We start from the raw sequence: 19,311 nt of genomic DNA on the forward strand, positions 1-19,311 counted from the left end.
CATTTATATTATAAACCTCAACAGTATTTAGATTGTCATAATGTAAAGTATTTATTAATTGATTATTTATTTAGATTTTTGCCATGTTTACAGCAACAATTATCTCTTTGTCTAAGTAAGGGTTTCCCAAAACTGTGGGTCGCGACCCCCTGGAGGGTCGTGTGAAGATCTCACGGGGGTCGCGGGCCACTCACTGACGTCCCGGTTTCAACTGTATCTGCATACTCAGGATGCAGATACAGTTAAATTAAATGCTGGAGCAAGGAGCTGATGGCTTCTTGCTTCAGCATTCACTATACTGTGAACGGTGAGCTGTGAGTGACTCAACGAAGTCAGGCGCGAAGTAGTGAAATCATCATGCCTGTCTACGCTGAGCCACACACTGCACAGACCGGAGCAGCAGAAGGATCTCCTCCAAACTTTCTGGGAACGGGCTTTGGTAAGTATGTATATTATTATTTTTGTTAGGTACTATTGGGGCTGTGTTGAGGCAGCAGTGGTGGTATTCTACTGCGTGAATGCAGCTGTGGAGCATTATACTGTGAGGTGGCAGCTATGGGGGGATTTATACTGCATGGAGGGTAGCTATGGTGGTAAATATGGGGATATTACACTGTGTGTGGACAGCTATGAGGACATTTTACTGTGTGAGGGCACCTACAAGGGTCATTAGTCTGTGGGTATAGCAGCTTTGGGAGTATTATACTGTGGGGGCAGCTATAGGGGCCTTATTCTGTGTGCTGCACTGCACATGTGCGGGAACTAATTAGCATAGTCTCGCGAGAGTATGCACATTTTGAATACAGGAAGTATAGAATGTTATTCAACCCATACACGTGGATATCTGGACTTCCAGGACGCCGTTATCCATTAGGAGTAGTTCCATCTGGCATCTTGATATAATATCCTGTAATCGTTTTTGATTATACACACACTTGGTGGGTTTGTTATTTATTATTATTTTTTGTTTATTTGGACTGCTTATTGATGTACCAGTCCCTTAAAACTTATATAGTGCTATGCATAAGCACCTAGGTGGTCTGACTGTGATTTTAAATTACACTGCTTTATTATACACAGATCCTTTTAAACTGTTTTTGTATTAATCACGTTTTTTATTACTGTTGACTCTGTGAGTCCTTAAATACTTCTGTACTGCTGTGTTCACTATGCTTGAGAAAGGTCCTGCTGGACTGAAACGTCGCACGGGTGATTAAAAAGCTGACATATTTTGGAAGTACTGTCTCCTCGTCTATTTTGTCTATCTGATATTGGGGGCCGCGGATCCGGTCCTATTGAGGCGTGCACCCACTTGTGGTCCAGTGCTGTGGTAATTTTCTGCTTTGGTTATTCTGTGTGGGGCAGCTATAGAACATTATACTGTGTTGGGGCAGCAACAGGAACATTATCCTGTGTGGGGGCAGCTATGGTGGCATTATACTGTGTGAGGGCAGCTTTATGGGCATTATACTGTGTAGGGAGGTACTATAGAGACATTATACTGTGTAGGAAGGTACTATAGAGGCATCATACTGTGTGGGGACAGCTATAGGGGCATTATACTGTGTAGGGGCAGCTATGGGGGCATTATACTATGTGGAGCATCTCTATAGGGAAATTATACTTTGTGGGGGCAGCTATAGGCGCATTATCCTGTGTGGGGGCAGCTATAAGGGCATTATACTGTGGGGGCAGATTAAGGGGCCTTATCCTGTGTGGTGGCAGCTATAGGGCAATATCGAGTGTGGGGGGCATCAATAGGAATATTATCCTGTGTGGGGGTAGCTATGGGGGCATTATACTGTGTGGTGGACAATAAGGGGTCATTATTCTGTTGGAGCAGCTATGGATGCATTTTACTGTGTGGGGTAATCTTTACGGGTATTATACTGTGTAGGAAGGTACTATAGACTCATTATAATGTGTGGGGGAAGCTATGGGGCATAATACTGTGTAGGGAGTCACTATAGGGGAATTATACTGTGTGGAAGCAGATATAGGTGCATTTACCTGTGTGGGGGCCGCTATAAGGACATTATACTTTGGAGGCAGCAATAGGAGCAATATTATGTGTGGGGGCAGCTTTACGGGCATTATACTGTGTATGGAGGAATTATGTGGGGGGAGGCACTTTAGGGACATATACTGTGTGGGGGCAGCTATAAGTGTATTATCCTGTGTAGGAGCAGCTAAAAGGTCATTATAAAGAATGGGAGTCACTAAGGGGTTATTATACCGTGTAAGGGGCCCACTGGGTTGGGACCCACTCAAATTTGTTTTACCACCTGTGCTAAACCCCTAGCTATGCCTCTGGTAGCCACTGATGAACGGTCACATGACCTACCATCAGCAGCCATAGTCGGGCCTCTGCAACGCAGGATTCCTTGAGCCCGCCCCATGCCAGGACCGCACAATTGTCATTGTTTTCGATGTGTGTCCCGGCCTCAGAAAGTTTGGAAACCACTGGTCTATGTGATAATATGGTGATATAATAATGTTTTAACAATTCTTTGAATATTTTCTAAACTTCTCTAGTGTTACAAATTAGAAAAACATAGTAATAGTAATTATAAAATGTTTCACATCTTGTTCTTCTCCAGAATGGTATTTCTTGAGTTCAGTTCGGGTTTCACGAGGAGAATATACAGCTTAGGAAAAAATATACAACCAAGAATGCCGGCACATGAGGTCAATATGGCGAATATCTCTACAACCACCATGTATTTCCCCTTGGTGCTGAGGTAGGCCGGGATCATGGCGATCCAGACACTGCAGAACACCAGCATGCTGAAGGTGATGTACTTGGCCTCATTAAAACTGTCCGGTAATGTCCTTACCATGAAAGCCAGAACAAAGCTCACAGCTGCCAGGAACCCGATATAACCCAACATAGAGTAGAACCAGATATCTGAGCCTTCATTACACTGAATGATGATCTTCTCAGGATAGGACTGATGGTCAAATTCTACATAAGGAGGTGACACCAACAACCAAATAACACAAATAAGAACTTGTACAGAAGAACACACCATGACCACATAATTAGAGACCTTGAGTGATACCCACTTCCCCCAGATACTTCCGGGTTTGGTTGCTTTGAAGGCAATGCAGACTGTGATAGTTTTGGCCAGAAGAGAAGAGACAGCAATGGAGAAGAAAATCCCAAATGTTGTTTGTCTTAGTAAGCAGGTAATGTCCACTGGACAACCAAGAAAGAAGAAGACACAGAGGAAGCTCAACAAGATGGAGACCAGGAGGATTAAACTAACAGTCCGGTTATTGGCTTTAACAATTGGTGTATCCCAGTAATAAATAAAGCTTCTCAATATGAACAATGTTATAACTGCACAAAATAAAGCAAGTACTGAAAAAACATAGGCTATAAAGTCCTTTTCATATGATAGAAAATCATAGGTCTTGGGGATACATTTCACTTTCTTTTCATCAGGCCACTCTTCAGAGGGACACCTACGGCATATTTCGTTGTCTAAAATTACAAACAGAAAAAAGTTGTCAGGCTCAGTTTTAGAATAAAAAAATTGATTCTCTTTGTATAATTCCTTAATAACATCGCTACTAGTTCCCGCATTGTGACAGATATATCTGTCATTTAGATTTTGTGGGTACTGCCATTGTACTCACGAGATCAGTGGCAGGAGCAAGACTGTTATAAACAGCACTACTCCTGCCGCATTTGCCGTAATCAGAGATAACTGCGATACGGGCAGTTTACCGCTTAAATGCCACAGTCAATAGCGACCGCAAAATCTAAGGCATTTGACAGAGATAGGGGGATATGTCTGGCATCAGTAACTGCATGTATGGCCATGCCGGAGGCCTGTCAGATACACTGATATGCAATAATGCTTTGAAATACTTTTTTTCCCCTTAAAATGGATTGGATTCCTTTAACTCCTTCCTGATATTCATCCATTTATATACGGTGGAGGTCGGGTAGGGGAATATGGAATAGGCTCACGTGCTGAGCCCCCTCCATAGAACGAGCATGTCGGCTGTATGTTTCAACCAAAATTTTAGTGAACGGGATCCTGCTTGTTTAACCTCTTAGATTGTAAAAAGTGATCAAAAGTGATTGCATGTACCCCAAAATGTTAAAAATACAACTACAGCTCGCCCTGCAAAAAATAAGCCCTCGTATCTCTCAGACGACGGAAAAATAAAAAAAGATATAGCTCTCAGAATATGGTGCCACAAAACAAATGTTATTTTTATAAATTTTTTTCCTTGTAAAATTAGTAAAAATAAAACTATATTAATTTGGTATCGCTGCAATCACATTGACCCGAAGAATAAAGTTAACATGCCAAAAGAGTCCCAGTAGATTATATGGTACAATAAGTGGTGTCATGAAAAACGTCAACTTGTCCCGCAAAAAACAAGCCATTATACGGCTATATTGATGGGGAAAAAAATTATTGCTTTTGGAAGGCGGGGAAGAAAAAGCGAAAATTAAAATCCGAAAAATAGCTGTGAAGGGAAAGGGTTGAATATAGGTTATCGAAAAAAACCAAACCCTACATATTAGGTGCCATCCTTAATATAACGATCCGTAGAGCAAACTTAACTCATTAGTTCAGTGGCGGACACAGACTGCAAAAGGCCCCTGTGCAGATAATGTGCCAGGGCCCCCCCCCCCCCCCACCCCGCAAACTTCTCATGGCCGACGGTCCGCTTTCAGCTGCATCGCTGGGTCTCCTAAGTGACCCAACAATGCAGCACTAGCAGCCGGGGCGTCACTAAGGCTGGGTTCACACACACACTATTTACGGACGTAATTTGGGCGTTTTAGCATTGAATTACATCCGAAAATGCGGCTCAAAAGCGTCGGAAAACATCTGCCCATTCATTTGAATGGGTCTTACGATGTTCTGTGCCGATGGTCATTTTTTTTTACGCGCCGCTGTCGAAAGGCGGCGCGTAAAAAACTGCCTGTCACTTCTTCAGATGTAAATGGAGCCGTTTTCCATGGACTCCATGGAAAACCAGCTTCAATTACTTCCGTAGTGGACGCAGCAAAAGACGCCTGCACATGCCATTACGGCTGAAATTACGGTGCTGTTTTCTCCTGAAAACAGCACAGTAATTTCAGCCGTAACAGACGCTGCCGTGTGAACATACCCTCAGGGCTTAAAATGTCCGGGAAATAGCCCCAATACATATGTGTCCGCCCCAAAAAAAAGTGTGTGTATAGGAGACAGCATAGCATATCTATAGCACTACGACCCTATAAACTATGGATAGGATTAGATACAGTGGCTGAGCAGACAGTATCACACATGATAGGATTAGATACAGTGGCTCAGAAGGCAGTATCACACATGATAGGATTAGATACACAGCTCAGCAGACAGTATCACACATGATAGGATTAGATACAGTGGCCCAGCAGACAGTATCACACATGATAGGATTAGATACAGTGGCTCAGCAGACAGTACCACACATTATAGGATTAGATACAGTGGCTCAGCAGACAGTATCACACATGATAGGATTAGATATAGGGCCCAGCACAGTATCATACATGATTGGATTAGATACACAGCTCAGCAGACTGTATCACACATGATAGGATTAGATACAGGGCCCAGCTCGCTGACATTGCGGCTCCAGCGCTGGACCCAGGAAAGGTAAGAATAATAATTTTGCTTCTTTATGTGTTACTGATTATTTTTGTGTGTTTGTGTTTTTTTTACAGGTTCGGTTGTTGGACTTCGGATACGAGGACTTCAATGACGGCGTTTTTTTTATTCTCAATAAAATGGTTAATGAGGGTTGTGTTTTTATTTCAATAAAAAAAATTTCTATGTGCTTGTATCTTTTTAAACTTTATTATCACCGCCTTAGTAATGGCCGCTGGCTGATTGACAACCTCCATTACTAAGGCGAGGCTTAATGTTAGCCGGTGCAGAGTCTACACTAACCCCCATTATTACCCCGGTACCCACCGCCACCAGGGGTACTGGGAAGAGCCGGGTACAAACCAGTACCCGACCAGCTGTAGTGACGGGCAGGCACCGGGGTGGCCGCAGGCTGGTAGTATTAGGCTGGGGAAGGCCAAAAACAGTGGCCCTTCCCACCCTTGTAATGCTGCCTGCTGCTGCTGTGTTGTATCTGGCTGGTTATGAAAATTGGGGGGGACCCGACATCGTTCTTTCCAATTATTTTTTAAATGACGTGGCGTCCCCCCCATTTTCATAACCAGCCAGATACAATAAAGCAGCAGCAGCCTAGCATCACCAGGGTAGGAAGGGCCACTGTATCTGGCCTTTCCCCTCCTGATAATACCAGCCTGCGGCCACCCCAGTGGCCGACCATCACTACAGATGGTCAGGTACTGGATCGTACCCGGCTCTTCCCAGCACCCCTGGTGGCGGTGGGTACCGGGGTAATAAAGGGGGTTAGTGTTAGCCTCTGCACCGGCTAACACTAAGCCCTGCCTTAGCAATGGATGCTGTCAATCAGCCGGCGGCCATTACTAAGGCGGTAGTAATATAGTTTAAAAAAAACCACAAAGACATAGAAAAAATATTTTATTGAAATAAAAAAAAAAAACACAACCCTCATTAACCATTTTATTAATAAAAAAAAAAGCTGTCATCGAAGTAGTCCTGGAATCCGCCGTAGTCCAACGACCGAACCTGTAAGAAAACACACAAAAAATGATTAGTAACACATGTGTTAGGGTATGTGCACACACACTAATTACGTCCGGAATTGACGGACGTATTTCGGCCGCAAGTACCGGACCGAACACACTGCAGGGAGCCGGGCTCCTAGCATCATAGTTATGTACGACGCTAGGAGTCCCTGCCTCGCTGCCGGACAACTGTCCGGTACTGAAAACATGATTACAGTACAGGACAGTTGTCCCACAGCGAGGCAGGGACTCCTAGCGTCGTACATAAGTACGACGCTAGGAGCCCGGCTCCCTGCAGTGTGTTCGGTCCGGTACTTGCGGCCGAAATACATCCGTCACTTACGGACGTAATTAGTGTCTGTGCACATACCCTAAGGCTTAGATACAGGGCCCATGTGTGATACTGTCTGTGGGACCCTGTATCTAAGCCTACCACAAGGTAGGCTTAGATACAGGGTCCAGCAGACAGTAATCTTATACAGTATAAGATTACTGTGTGCTGGGGCCCTGTATCTAAACCTACAGTGTGGTAGGCTTAGATACAGGGCCCAGCAGACAGGATCACGCATGGGCCATGTATCTAAGCCTACCATGTGATTGGCTTAGATACAGGGCCCAGCAGACAGCATCACACAATCTGTGATCCTGTCTCATGGGCCCCCTAAGCCTGCTACATCGTAGGCTTAGGGGTTGTGCAGTCCCTAAACATTGATGGCCTATCCTCAGGATAGGCCATCAATAGCTGATGTGTCGCCCGGGACCCGCAAATCAGCTGTTTTGAAGGGGCCGCAGCACTCGTACGAGAGCTGCTTCCCCTTCATTTCACTACTCGCCCACACTGTGAATCGCCGAAACCGATTCACAGTGTGACCGGAATGAAGTGACAGGAATGAAGGGGAGCAGCTCTCGTACGAGTGCTGCGGCCCCTTCAAAACAGCTGATTGGCGGGTCCCAGGAGTCGGACCCCGCCAGTCAGGGCTATCTTACCTTCCTCTTCGGCCGCGGCGGGAGTTCTGTAGTCTCGATGCTGTGCGCGGCGGCATAGCGCTGTGACGTCATGCGCTGCGCACAGCGCCTGACGTCAGGACCTCCGCTGCGATCCGGAACCAGGAAGGTAAGTAAAGTATGTTACTATAGTAACAGGGGCCCGCGGCCCGAGTTACTATAGTAACTTTTTATTGATGTGGTGCGGGGGGCCGTGGGCCCCCCTGGCTTCGGGGCCCGGTCGCAATTGCGACCGCTGCGACCCCTATAGCTACGCCAGTGGTCCACGGGCCTCTGTCTCAGTCCTCAGCATCGCGCAGCTGAGAACTGAGTCGGCCAGCAGAGGAACGGGCCCCCTTCCCACGCGGGGCCCTTGTGCAGCTGCACCGGCTGCACATGCGGTATGTCCGCCCCTGCATTAGTTACACTGCGAGGCTCATGGCGTAAAGAAAATAACTTGCAAAAAAACAATGGTGGAATTGCTGTTTTCTTTGCTTTCGTTCTTGTAAACAAATAATAAAAGCTAATCAATAAATTATATGCACCCCAAAATAATACCAATGGGAACTACTGACTTTTTGCCACATGATTTATTGTGCAAAAATACAAAAGCATTAAATAGACTGTTCATATGTGTTATAGCCGACCTGTAGCATAAAGTTAGTGTTATTTTTTACCGCACAGTAAAGGGTAAAAAAAAATGACAACACATCAACAGTCCATAGAAAAACCTTGAGCACTCAAAGAACACATTTGAATGTTCTTTGAGTGCTTAAGGTTTTTCTATTGACTTATAGTGTGGGTTTCCGAACCTGTACAGCCCCATCACATCTCACCTCGGAGTGCATCCTTACATATCTTGTTTTGAACACATAAAGAGTGGCAGAATTGCTTTTTTTTTTTTTTCATTCTCTTCCAAAAAAACATTAATTGAAGCGAATCAATTAATTAAACATACTCCATGTGACTCCATTGAAAAATAAAACTCATCCTGCAAAAAACAAGCCCTTATACCGCTACATCGATGGATAAATACAAACAGTTTTGGTTCTTTAAATGTGAGGATGAAAAAATTAAATTAAATGGTTTAGTCATTAAGACCCAACAGGCCTGGTCCTTAACCCCTTAAGGACGCAGCCTAGTTTGGGCCTTAAGGCTCAGAGCCCATTTTTCAAATCTGACATATTTCACTTTATGTGGTAATAACGTCGGAATGCTTAAACCTATCCAAGCGATTCTGAGATTGTTTTCTCGTGACACTTTGGGCTTCATGTTCGTGGTAAAATTTGGTCGATATATTCAGTCTTTATTTGTGAAAAATTGCAAAATTTAGAGAAAATTTACAAAAAATAGCATTTTTCAGAATTTAAATGCATCTGCTTGAAAAACAGACGGTTATACCACCCAAAATAGTTACTAGTTCACATTTCCCATATGTCTACTTTAGATTGGCATCGTTTTTTGAACATTATTTTATTTTTCTTGGACGTTACAAGGTTTAGAACATAAACAGCAATTTCTCATATTCTTAAGAAAATTTCAAAAGCCTTTTTTTGAAGGTGCCAGTTCAGTTCTGAAGTGGATTTGAGGGGCCTATGTATTAGAAACCCCCATAAAACACCCCATTTTAAAAACTAGACCCCTCAAAGTATTCAAAACAGCATATAGAAAGTTTTTTAACCCTTCAGGCATTTCACAGGAATTAAAGCAAAGTGGAAATGAAATTTGCAAATTTCATTTTTTCTGCTGAATTTCAATTTTATTACATTTTTTTTTAGTAACAGAGAAGGTTTTACCAGAGAAACACTACTAAATATGTATTGTCCAGATTCTGCAGTTTTTAGAAATGTCCCACATGTGGCCCTACTGCGCTCGTGGACTAAAACACAAGCCCCAGAAGCAAAGAAGCACCTAGTGCATTTTGAGGCCTCTTTTTTATTAGAATATATTTTAGGCAGCATGCCAGGTTTGAAGAGGCGTTGAGGTATCAAAACAATGGAAACCCACCAGAAGTGACCCGATTTTGGAAATTACACCCCTCAAGGAATTCATTTATGGTTTTTGTTATCATTTTGACCGCACAGTTTTTTCACAGCACCTATTTGAATTGGGCTGTGAAATGAAAAAAATGATATTTTTTCCAATAAAATGTCATTTTTGATCAAATTTTCTTATTTTCACAGGGAACAACATACCCCATTTTGTTGCCCAATTTGTCCTTAGTGCGGCAATACCCCATTTGTGGTGATAAACTGCCGTTTGGGCCCATGGGAGGGCTCAGAAGGAAAGGAGCGCTATGTGTTTGTTGGAGTCCAGATTTTGCTGGATTGGTTTTCGGGTGCCATGTCGCATTTGCAGAGCCCCAGAGGTATCAAAGCAATGGAAACCCACCAGAAGTGACCCCATTTTGGAAACTACACCCCTCAAGGAATTCATTTATGGTTTTTGTTATCATTTTGACCGCACAGGTTTTTCACAGCACCTATTTGAATTGGGCTGTGAAATGAAAAAAATGATATTTTTTCCAATAAAATGTCATTTTTGATCAAATTTTCTTATTTTCACAGGGAACAACATACCCCATTTTGTTGCCCAATTTGTCCTTAGTGCGGCAATACCCCATTTGTGGTGATAAACTGCCGTTTGGGCCCATGGGAGGGCTCAGAAGGAAAGGAGCGCTATGTGTTTGTTGGAGTCCAGATTTTGCTGGATTGGTTTTCGGGTGCCATGTCGCATTTGCAGAGCCCCAGAGGTATCAAAGCAATGGAAACCCACCAGAAGTGACCCCATTTTGGAAACTACACCCCTCAAGGAATTCATTTATGGTTTTTGTTATCATTTTGACCGCACAGGTTTTTCACAGCACCTATTTGAATTGGGCTGTGAAATGAAAAAAATGATATTTTTTCCAATAAAATGTCATTTTTGATCAAATTTTCTTATTTTCACAGGGAACAACATACCCCATTTTGTTGCCCAATTTGTCCTTAGTGCGGCAATACCCCATTTGTGGTGATAAACTGCCGTTTGGGCCCATGGGAGGGCTCAGAAGGAAAGGAGCGCTATGTGTTTGTTGGAGTCCAGATTTTGCTGGATTGGTTTTCGGGTGCCATGTCGCATTTGCAGAGCCCCAGAGGTATCAAAGCAATGGAAACCCACCAGAAGTGACCCCATTTTGGAAACTACACCCCTCAAGGAATTCATTTATGGTTTTTGTTATCATTTTGACCGCACAGGTTTTTCACAGCACCTATTTGAATTGGGCTGTGAAATGAAAAAAATGATATTTTTTCCAATAAAATGTCATTTTTGATCAAATTTTCTTATTTTCACAGGGAACAACATACCCCATTTTGTTGCCCAATTTGTCCTTAGTGCGGCAATACCCCATTTGTGGTGATAAACTGCCGTTTGGGCCCATGGGAGGGCTCAGAAGGAAAGGAGCGCTATGTGTTTGTTGGAGTCCAGATTTTGCTGGATTGGTTTTCGGGTGCCATGTCGCATTTGCAGAGCCCCAGAGGTATCAAAGCAATGGAAACCCACCAGAAGTGACCCCATTTTGGAAACTACACCCCTCAAGGAATTCATTTATGGTTTTTGTTATCATTTTGACCGCACAGGTTTTTCACAGCACCTATTTGAATTGGGCTGTGAAATGAAAAAAATGATATTTTTTCCAATAAAATGTCATTTTTGATCAAATTTTCTTATTTTCACAGGGAACAACATACCCCATTTTGTTGCCCAATTTGTCCTTAGTGCGGCAATACCCCATTTGTGGTGATAAACTGCCCTTTGGGCCCATGGGAGGGCTCAGAAGGAAAGGACCACCATTTGGCCTACTGGAGCTTTTCTGGTGCTAAGTCATGTGTGCAGAAGCCCCTGAGGTACCAGTACAGTTGAAACCCCCGAGAAGTGACCCCATTTTAAAAACTACACCCCTTAAGACATTCATCTAGAGGTGTAGTGAGCATTTTGACCCCACAGGTACTGTGTAAAAGATAATGCGCAGCAGATGGTGCAGAGTGAGATTTGCAATTTTATATATGTATATGCCATTTCAGTGTCCAATATAGTGTGCCCAGCATGCGCCACCGGAGATATACACCCCTTAAATTGTAATGTGGGTTCTCCTGGGTACGACAATACCCTACATGTGGCTGTTATCAGCTGCCTGGGCATACGGCAGGGCTCAGAAGGGAAAGATGAGGGGGGTAAGCTGTGCGGAGTGCATCAGGGTAAATTAAAAATCAAGGGATGTATGATACATTTTAAAATAAACTTTTATACAGAGCCCTGGTTTTTCGGGACACGTGTCACATTGGTATATTGTGACTTTCCTTATCCCCCTCTTATAGCAGACTCTGCACCTCTTTTGACTCTTTCCCTTTCCACCGGTTTGGGGAACTTCTCCTGGAAAGTGTTGCCCTGGTACGATGCGTGTGGCCTCGCTTCCAGAAGTACTGGGTGCCCCCCCTTCCTGGTCCCTAAAGATTAGATCTTGAAATTCCAGGAAAGTTCCCCTCTGGCCTGCACATCGACGTAGCACATACGCATTGTACAAAGCCATCTGTATGATGTGCCCGGCCAGCTTCTTATACCACACCGCATGGCGCTGTAGGGCTTCAGGACTTGATTTGACAAATCCATCCCTCCCATGTACCTATTGTAGTCCAGGATGCAGTCTGGTTTGGGGGTGGCCTTTCCTTCATATATCCTAAACCTGTAGGTATACCCTGATGCACTCTCGTACAGCTTATACATCTTCACGCCATACCTTGCCCTCTTACCTGGCAGGTACTGGCGGAATTGAACCCTCCCTTTAAAATGTACCAGGGACTCATCAATAGAAAAACACTTCTCGGGGGTGTATGCTTGGGAAAACCGGGCACTGGAACGGTCTAATAGGGGTCTCCGTTTATACAAACGGTCAAAACTGGGGTCATCTCGGAGTGGGCACGGCTCATTATCAGTATAATGTAAGAAGCGAAGTATTGCCTCATTTATTTATTTTTTTAGGTTCCAGTTCATTTCTGAAGTTGCTTTGAGGGGCCCATATATTAGAAACCCCTATCAAACACCCCATTTTAGAAACTAGACCCCTCAAAGTATTCACAACAGCATTTAGAAAGTTTATGAACCCTTTAGGTGTTTCACAGAAATTTAGAGCAAAGTAGAGGTGAAATTTACTCTTTTTATACCATTTTTTTTATAACACAAAAGGATTTATCAGAGAAACGCAACTCAATACTTATTGCCCAGATTCTGCAGTTTAGAGAAATATCCCACATGTTGCCCTCGGGCGGTAATGGACTGAAGCACCGGCCTCCGAAGCAAAGGAGCACCTAGCGGATTTTGAGCCCTCTTTTTTATTAGGCACCATGTCCGGTTTGAAGAGGTCTTGTGGTGCCAAAACATTGGAAACCCTCCAAAAGTGACCCCAATTTGGAAACTAGACCCCTTGAGGAATCCATTGTAGTTTTCTTGGGGTGCATGCGGCTTTTTGATCAGTTTTTATTCCATTTTTAGGTGGCGTGGTGACTAATAAACAGCAATTCTACTATTGTTTTTGTATACTTTTTTTTTTTACAGCGTTCACCGTGCGCTATAAATGATATATTAACTTTATTCTGCGGGGCGATACGATCACGGCGATACCAGATGTTTATAGTTTTTTTTTATGTCTTATGGCGTTTGCACAATAAAATACGTTTTGTAAACAATCATTCACTTTTTGTGTTACCTTATTCTAAGAGACAGAACGTTTTTATTTTTCAATCAATAAAGCCGTGCGAGGACTTATTTTTTGCGTAACGAACTGTAGTTTCGATCAGGACCATTTTTAGGTACATGCGACTTTTTGATCTCTTTTTATTCCATTTTTTGGGAGGTGAAGTGACCAAACAATTGTGATTGTGGTACGGTTTATTAATATTTTTTTTTACGGCGTTCACCGTGCGGGATAAATAACAAAATAATTTTGTAGTTCAGGCCGTTACGGACGCGGCGATACCAATTATGTATAGTTTATTTGTTTGTTTATATATTTTTATTAATAATAAAGGAATGATAAGGGAAAAAGTGGGACTTTTACTTTTATTACTTTTAAAACTTTTATTTTCTTATTTTTACACATCTTTTTTTAACTTTTTTTTTACTTTATTACTTTGTCCCACTAGGGGACTTGAGGGCAGGAGGCCCTGATCGCTATTCTAATACACTGCACTACATGCGTAGTGCAGTGTATTAGAACTGTCAGCTACTCACTGACAGCAAGCATAGTGGGTCCTGACGTTGTCAGGACCCACTAGGCTTCCGTCTATGGCATAGCCGGACGCCATTGTTTGGTGTCCGGTTGCCATAGTCACCATCGCCGGCCGCTATCGCGTAGCAGGCCGGCGATGGCAGCTTAACCCCTAAAAAGCCGCGATCTCTATAGAACGCGGCTTTTAAGGGGTTAATCAGCGGGGACACAGCGATCGGTCCCCGCTGTAGGAGCTGTGACAGCTGCTGAACAAGACAGCAGCGTCACAGCTCCTGTATGTGTCGGGAGGACGGCCGAAACGGCCGTTACTCCCGAGACGTACTATTACGGCATGGAGCGCGAACGATACAGCTGCCATGACGTAATAGTACGTCAAGGAGCGGGAAGGGGTTAAGGCGTTAATGTACAATATTGATAATTTAGTACTAATTACAACTGATTACCCTCTGGTCCTATCTATATGCAGGGAATATGCCAGTTCATATATTATTACCTGTTATATTAGACACTTCACCCTCAGAACATGGGACACAGTTATAGCAGCAGACGAGATATCCTCCGTACGAAGTTTTCCTGTATCCTGGAGAACATCGGTCATTACACCGGGACACCGGCATCTGTCATACACAATACAATATACACAGTAACATGGAATATTTCATAAACATGTTGTATACTTTTATTTTTCTTCCACTTAATTTTTCCATACCAATTAATAAAGAATCTGAATCTCATCCCACACATGTATATCATCTTAATGTCAGGTTGTCATTTCCTTTTTGTATACATATACTAGTAACAAAGCCCATTGTGTGAAAAACATACAATGGGCTCTAGAAAAATCTGCCCCCTAACATGCCATCACTGTATCCAGTATGATACCACTCTATCCCCTGTTTGCCATCACTGTCCCTAGTATGCCATCACTGTATCCTGTATGACACACAATGTCCCCTGTATGCCATCCCTGGTCCCTGTATGCCATCACTGTCCCCTGTATGCTATCACTGTCCCCCGTGGGCCATCACTGTCCCCCGTGTGCCATCACTGTCCCCTGTATGCTATCACTGTCCCCCGTGGGCCATCACTGTCCCCCGTGTGCAATCACTGTCCTCTGTATGCCATCACTATCCCCCGTATGCCATCACTGTCCCCAGTATGCCATCACTGTCCCCTGGGTATGCCACTGTTATGTTGCCTCTATTCCATCACTGTCCCCTGTGTGTCACCGCTCTACTCCCTGTATGTCCACTTTGCAAAAAAATACAATGGGTTTCAGAAAACTTTTGTTGGTCAGATCTTTCATTTTTAATAGAACATTCAAATACAAAATGTGGAAGCATAAACAGCATAATAATCCTACCAGGGCAGGAGATGCAGATCCCTTCCGCGTGTTGCTTCATAATTTTTTTTCTTTTTATAGTTTTATATCTATTACACTGACTGTATCCAGGCACTAACTTCCAGACAGTGAAATACACTTTCTACTCAATACTCTTCTACTGGAGCAACAAAACCTGCTCTACATCCTCCATGGGAGAGTCCACTACCCAATTAGACTCTTCATGTAGCGGATGGTGCAGCTATGGTGGCATTATATTGTATGGGGCATCTATGTTGGCATTATACTGTATAAGATGATCTGTGTGGGCATTATACTGTATGGGGGCATCTGTGTGAGCATTATACTGTAGGGGGTGCATCTATGGGGCATTATACTGTATGTCACAGCTATGGGGGCATTATACTGTGTGGGGGACACTATGGGAAATTAAACTGTAGTGGGGAAGCTATGGGTTCAGTATACTGTGTAGGGGTTTCTATGGGGCATTATACTGTGGGTAGGCAATATGGGAGCACTATACTTTGTGGGTTGAACTGGGTGTGTATAGGAAGGGATTGGGCAGGGTTAGAGGCGTGGCTGAACAGGAAAAAAATTAGCTGTTGTCCCTCGTATGGACAGTGACCGCAGGGGCCCCTCTGGAATTGGTATCCTGGGCCAGAGCGTCAACAATGCTCTGGCTGTAATTGCACTACTAGAGGGAGCCCCAAAGGCTAGCAGGGAGGAGGCTGTGTGGCACTACCAGGGAGGGAGCTGAGTGGCACTACCAGGGAGGTGGGCTGTGTGGCAATACCAGGGACGGTAAAAAAAAACGTTAATTAGTGACAAAGTTATGATAATTTTAACATTTATGCTATTTTTTTCTAAATGCCAAACTGAGCGTTTTTTTTTACTTTAACCAAGTGGTCGTTGTAAAGAAAAGTGTATGACGCTGACCATGCAGCGTCATACACTTCTCTTCATTCATGTCCAGCTTTAGTCACAGCACAGCGAGATCTCGCGAGATCACTCTGTGCCGTCACTTACTCCCGGAGTTCCTTCACCGGAGGATTGGGAGAGTGACCAGACATCGCCTCCAGCCAGTTTGCGGGACGAGTTGTAGTTTTTCACGGTTCCATTTATTGTACCATATAAAGTATTGGGAACCTGGAAAAAAAAATATTTGTGGGGTGGAATAGGAAAAAAAATTGATTTCTCAATATTTTGAGGAGTTTTGTTTTTATGGCTTTCCCCATACAGTAAAAATGGCATGTTAACTTTAGTCTACTGGTCAATACGATTATAGCGATACCAAATTGATATTGTTTTTTTTTATGTTTTACTACATTTACAAGGAAGAAACTAATTGTTAAAAATCTAATTTGTGTTTTGTCGCCACATTCTGAGAGCCATAACTTTTTTTATTTTTCCGCCTATTGAGTGGCATGTGGACTTAGTTTTTGCGGGGCGAGCTGTAGTTTCTATTGGTACCATTTTAGGCTACATGAGACTTTTTGATCAGTATTTATTTCATTTTAGGCGGGATGAAGTAACCAAAAAACAGCGATTCTGTTTTTTTTGTATTTTTTTTTATGGCGTTCACCATGCTGGTTAAATAATGGTATATTGTAATAGTTTAAACTTTTATGGACAGAGATTTCAATTTTGTATATTTTTAACATTACTTTATAAAAAAATTGGGAAACTTTTTTTTCCTGAACTTTTAATATATATATATATATATATATATATATATATATATATATATATATATATATATATATTTTACACTACTAAAAACTTTAACAAACTTTTTTTTGCACATTTTATTAGTCCCCCTAGGGAACTTGGACCAGCGATCGCCAGTGCAATACACTGCAATACTAATGTATTGCAGTACATTATCATTTTTACAGGCTCCTGTTAGGTCATGCCAGAGACACGGCTTAACAGGAGATGAAGAAAGGCAGCCCTGGGACCTGCATTAGGCCCATGGACTGCCAAAAAACCCTTGATTTGGGGGTGATGAGTTGTCAGAGGGGGGCACCCTCCCTTTTTTTATCATCTTAAATGCTGATTCCTTCTCCTGGCCGTTAGGCCCGGGTGTCAGCTGTAAAACACAGCTGCATATGGAGCGGGCTCAGCGGGTGAGCTCACTCTAATTATCACTACCCCCAACATGATGCAATAGTACTTCGTGGTGTGGGAAAAGGTTAAAGGACAATGCACCATATGTATTATACAAGCCATCAAAACCGCTAGTGTTCAAGTCTCCTAGTACACCTAGAAGAAACATTAAAAAGTAAAAGAAAACCCTATATTATTTAGTGTATAAAATAATGCAAACAATAAAGAAGTAGAAATATTTGTATCCATCTATAAAGATGCAAAATATTAAAATATAGCATTATAAATCCTTCACGGTGAACGTCACAAAAATATTTAAAAAAAGGCAGAATTGATATTTAGCTGAAATTTAATTAAAAGTGATCAAAAAGATGTATAAGCCCCAAAATGGTACCAATAAGAAAATTACACTCAATCACAGAAAATAAGCCATTACACTGCTCCATTAATGGAAAAATACAAAAGTTTTTTTTTTCTACAAATTTTGTAAAAGTAGTAAATTAGAAAATAAATATATAAATTTGTTATCGCCATAATGGTACTGACCTTCAGAGTTAAATTAACTTGTCATTTTTACTGCAAGGGGAACAATGTAAGACTAAACCCGAAAAGACTATGCCAGAGCTGTACAATAACTACAAAAGTACAATAAATGGTACCATTAAAAACTACAACTCATCCCACAAAATGTCGACAGAAATATTCAAGTTATAACTCTTGAGTGGCAAAGAACGAAAACTGAAAATTAAAAAATGGGTGCAGCGCCACAAAAACAAAGAACTGAGTTTTACTAATTAAATTTGTAATTTATTTGTGGATGTTTGTGCTCATCTCTACATATAATAAAACTGTAAACTGTGCATTTCTGTACATTGTAAATATTTGTGCAAAAAAATAATTGGGGGTGAAGGAAAAGTGATAGAATGCATTAAGATTAATTTTTGTCTGTTTGTGTTTGTTTGTGCACGCATCACGTAAAAACTGCTGACCCAATTCGGATGGAGTTTTTAGAAAAACATAGGTGTCAACTTGAAGTAACATTTCGTTTTTATTTCATCGCAACTGGTTCACTCAATCAGAAGATATGCAAATTTAATGCTTTCAAAAATAATTAACATTACATTAGTACAACAACGACAAACACATGGAAAACATGGCAACCAATCACATTTTTACTTTAATTTTGTATTGTCTTGGAAAAGTAGACACCAATAGGTTGCTATGGGCAACTGCACCAAATTTCATCTATACTGATTGTTATATAAGGGAGAGGTTGAAATCAATCAGATTGCTGCAAACGTTTCAAGCTGCCACAGACAAATTACATCTGTGATCTGATTGGTTGCTAAGGACAACAACTCCAACTTTCGTCTATATTGTTTTTTTATGCATCAGAGGCACGTATAACTACCAATCAGGTTTCTGCTTTCATTGGCCAGGCTGCCTAAAAAGAATCTAAACTGTAATCTGATTGATTGGTTGCTATGGACAACAGTTCCATCATTGATCTGTATTAGATATTACACATAGAAGAAAGATAAAGCAACCAATCATCTCGCTGTATTCAAAAAAACTGTAATCTGATTGGTTTTCTCAAAGGGCTTGGACAGCAGCCTCTCGGTCTTAAGAGAGTAAATGCCTTCCAGAAAAAGATCAAATATTTCTCAATATAGCAGAAATGCAAAAATAATGAGACTAATTAGGTCTCAAGAATCTGAAGAAGATCATGAGGCGACACTTAGGCCTCATGCACACGACCGTATTTTTGTCCACCCGTAAATACTGGCGTAAATACGGGTCCTTGGTCACACGTATTCGACCCGTATTGCACCAGTATTTACAAACCCGTGCCCGTAAATACAGGTCCGGTGTCACCCTTATTGCACCCGTATTTACAGGCACGTTTTTGGCTGCAAAATTGCACTGCACTAATCGGCAGCCCCTTCTCTATAT

General features: G+C 42.2%; 1 protein-coding gene across 1 annotated transcript; it reads right to left on the reverse strand.

Moving 5' to 3' along the window:
• Window positions 1–2,548: 2,548 nt before the first annotated feature.
• LOC142713438 (vomeronasal type-2 receptor 26-like) lies at window positions 2,549–14,527 on the reverse strand. The gene is made up of 2 exons (XM_075848606.1): window positions 14,404–14,527; window positions 2,549–3,487 (listed from the first exon to the last, which is right to left on the reverse strand). Exons 1-2 carry the CDS (start codon window positions 14,525–14,527, stop codon window positions 2,580–2,582), a joined length of 1,032 nt encoding a protein of 343 aa, XP_075704721.1. The 3' UTR covers window positions 2,549–2,579.
• Window positions 14,528–19,311: the final 4,784 nt, after the last annotated feature.

The sequence above is a fragment of the Rhinoderma darwinii genome, chromosome 1 (assembly GCF_050947455.1).
Source record: "Rhinoderma darwinii isolate aRhiDar2 chromosome 1, aRhiDar2.hap1, whole genome shotgun sequence".
Classification (NCBI taxonomy): domain Eukaryota; kingdom Metazoa; phylum Chordata; class Amphibia; order Anura; family Rhinodermatidae; genus Rhinoderma; species Rhinoderma darwinii.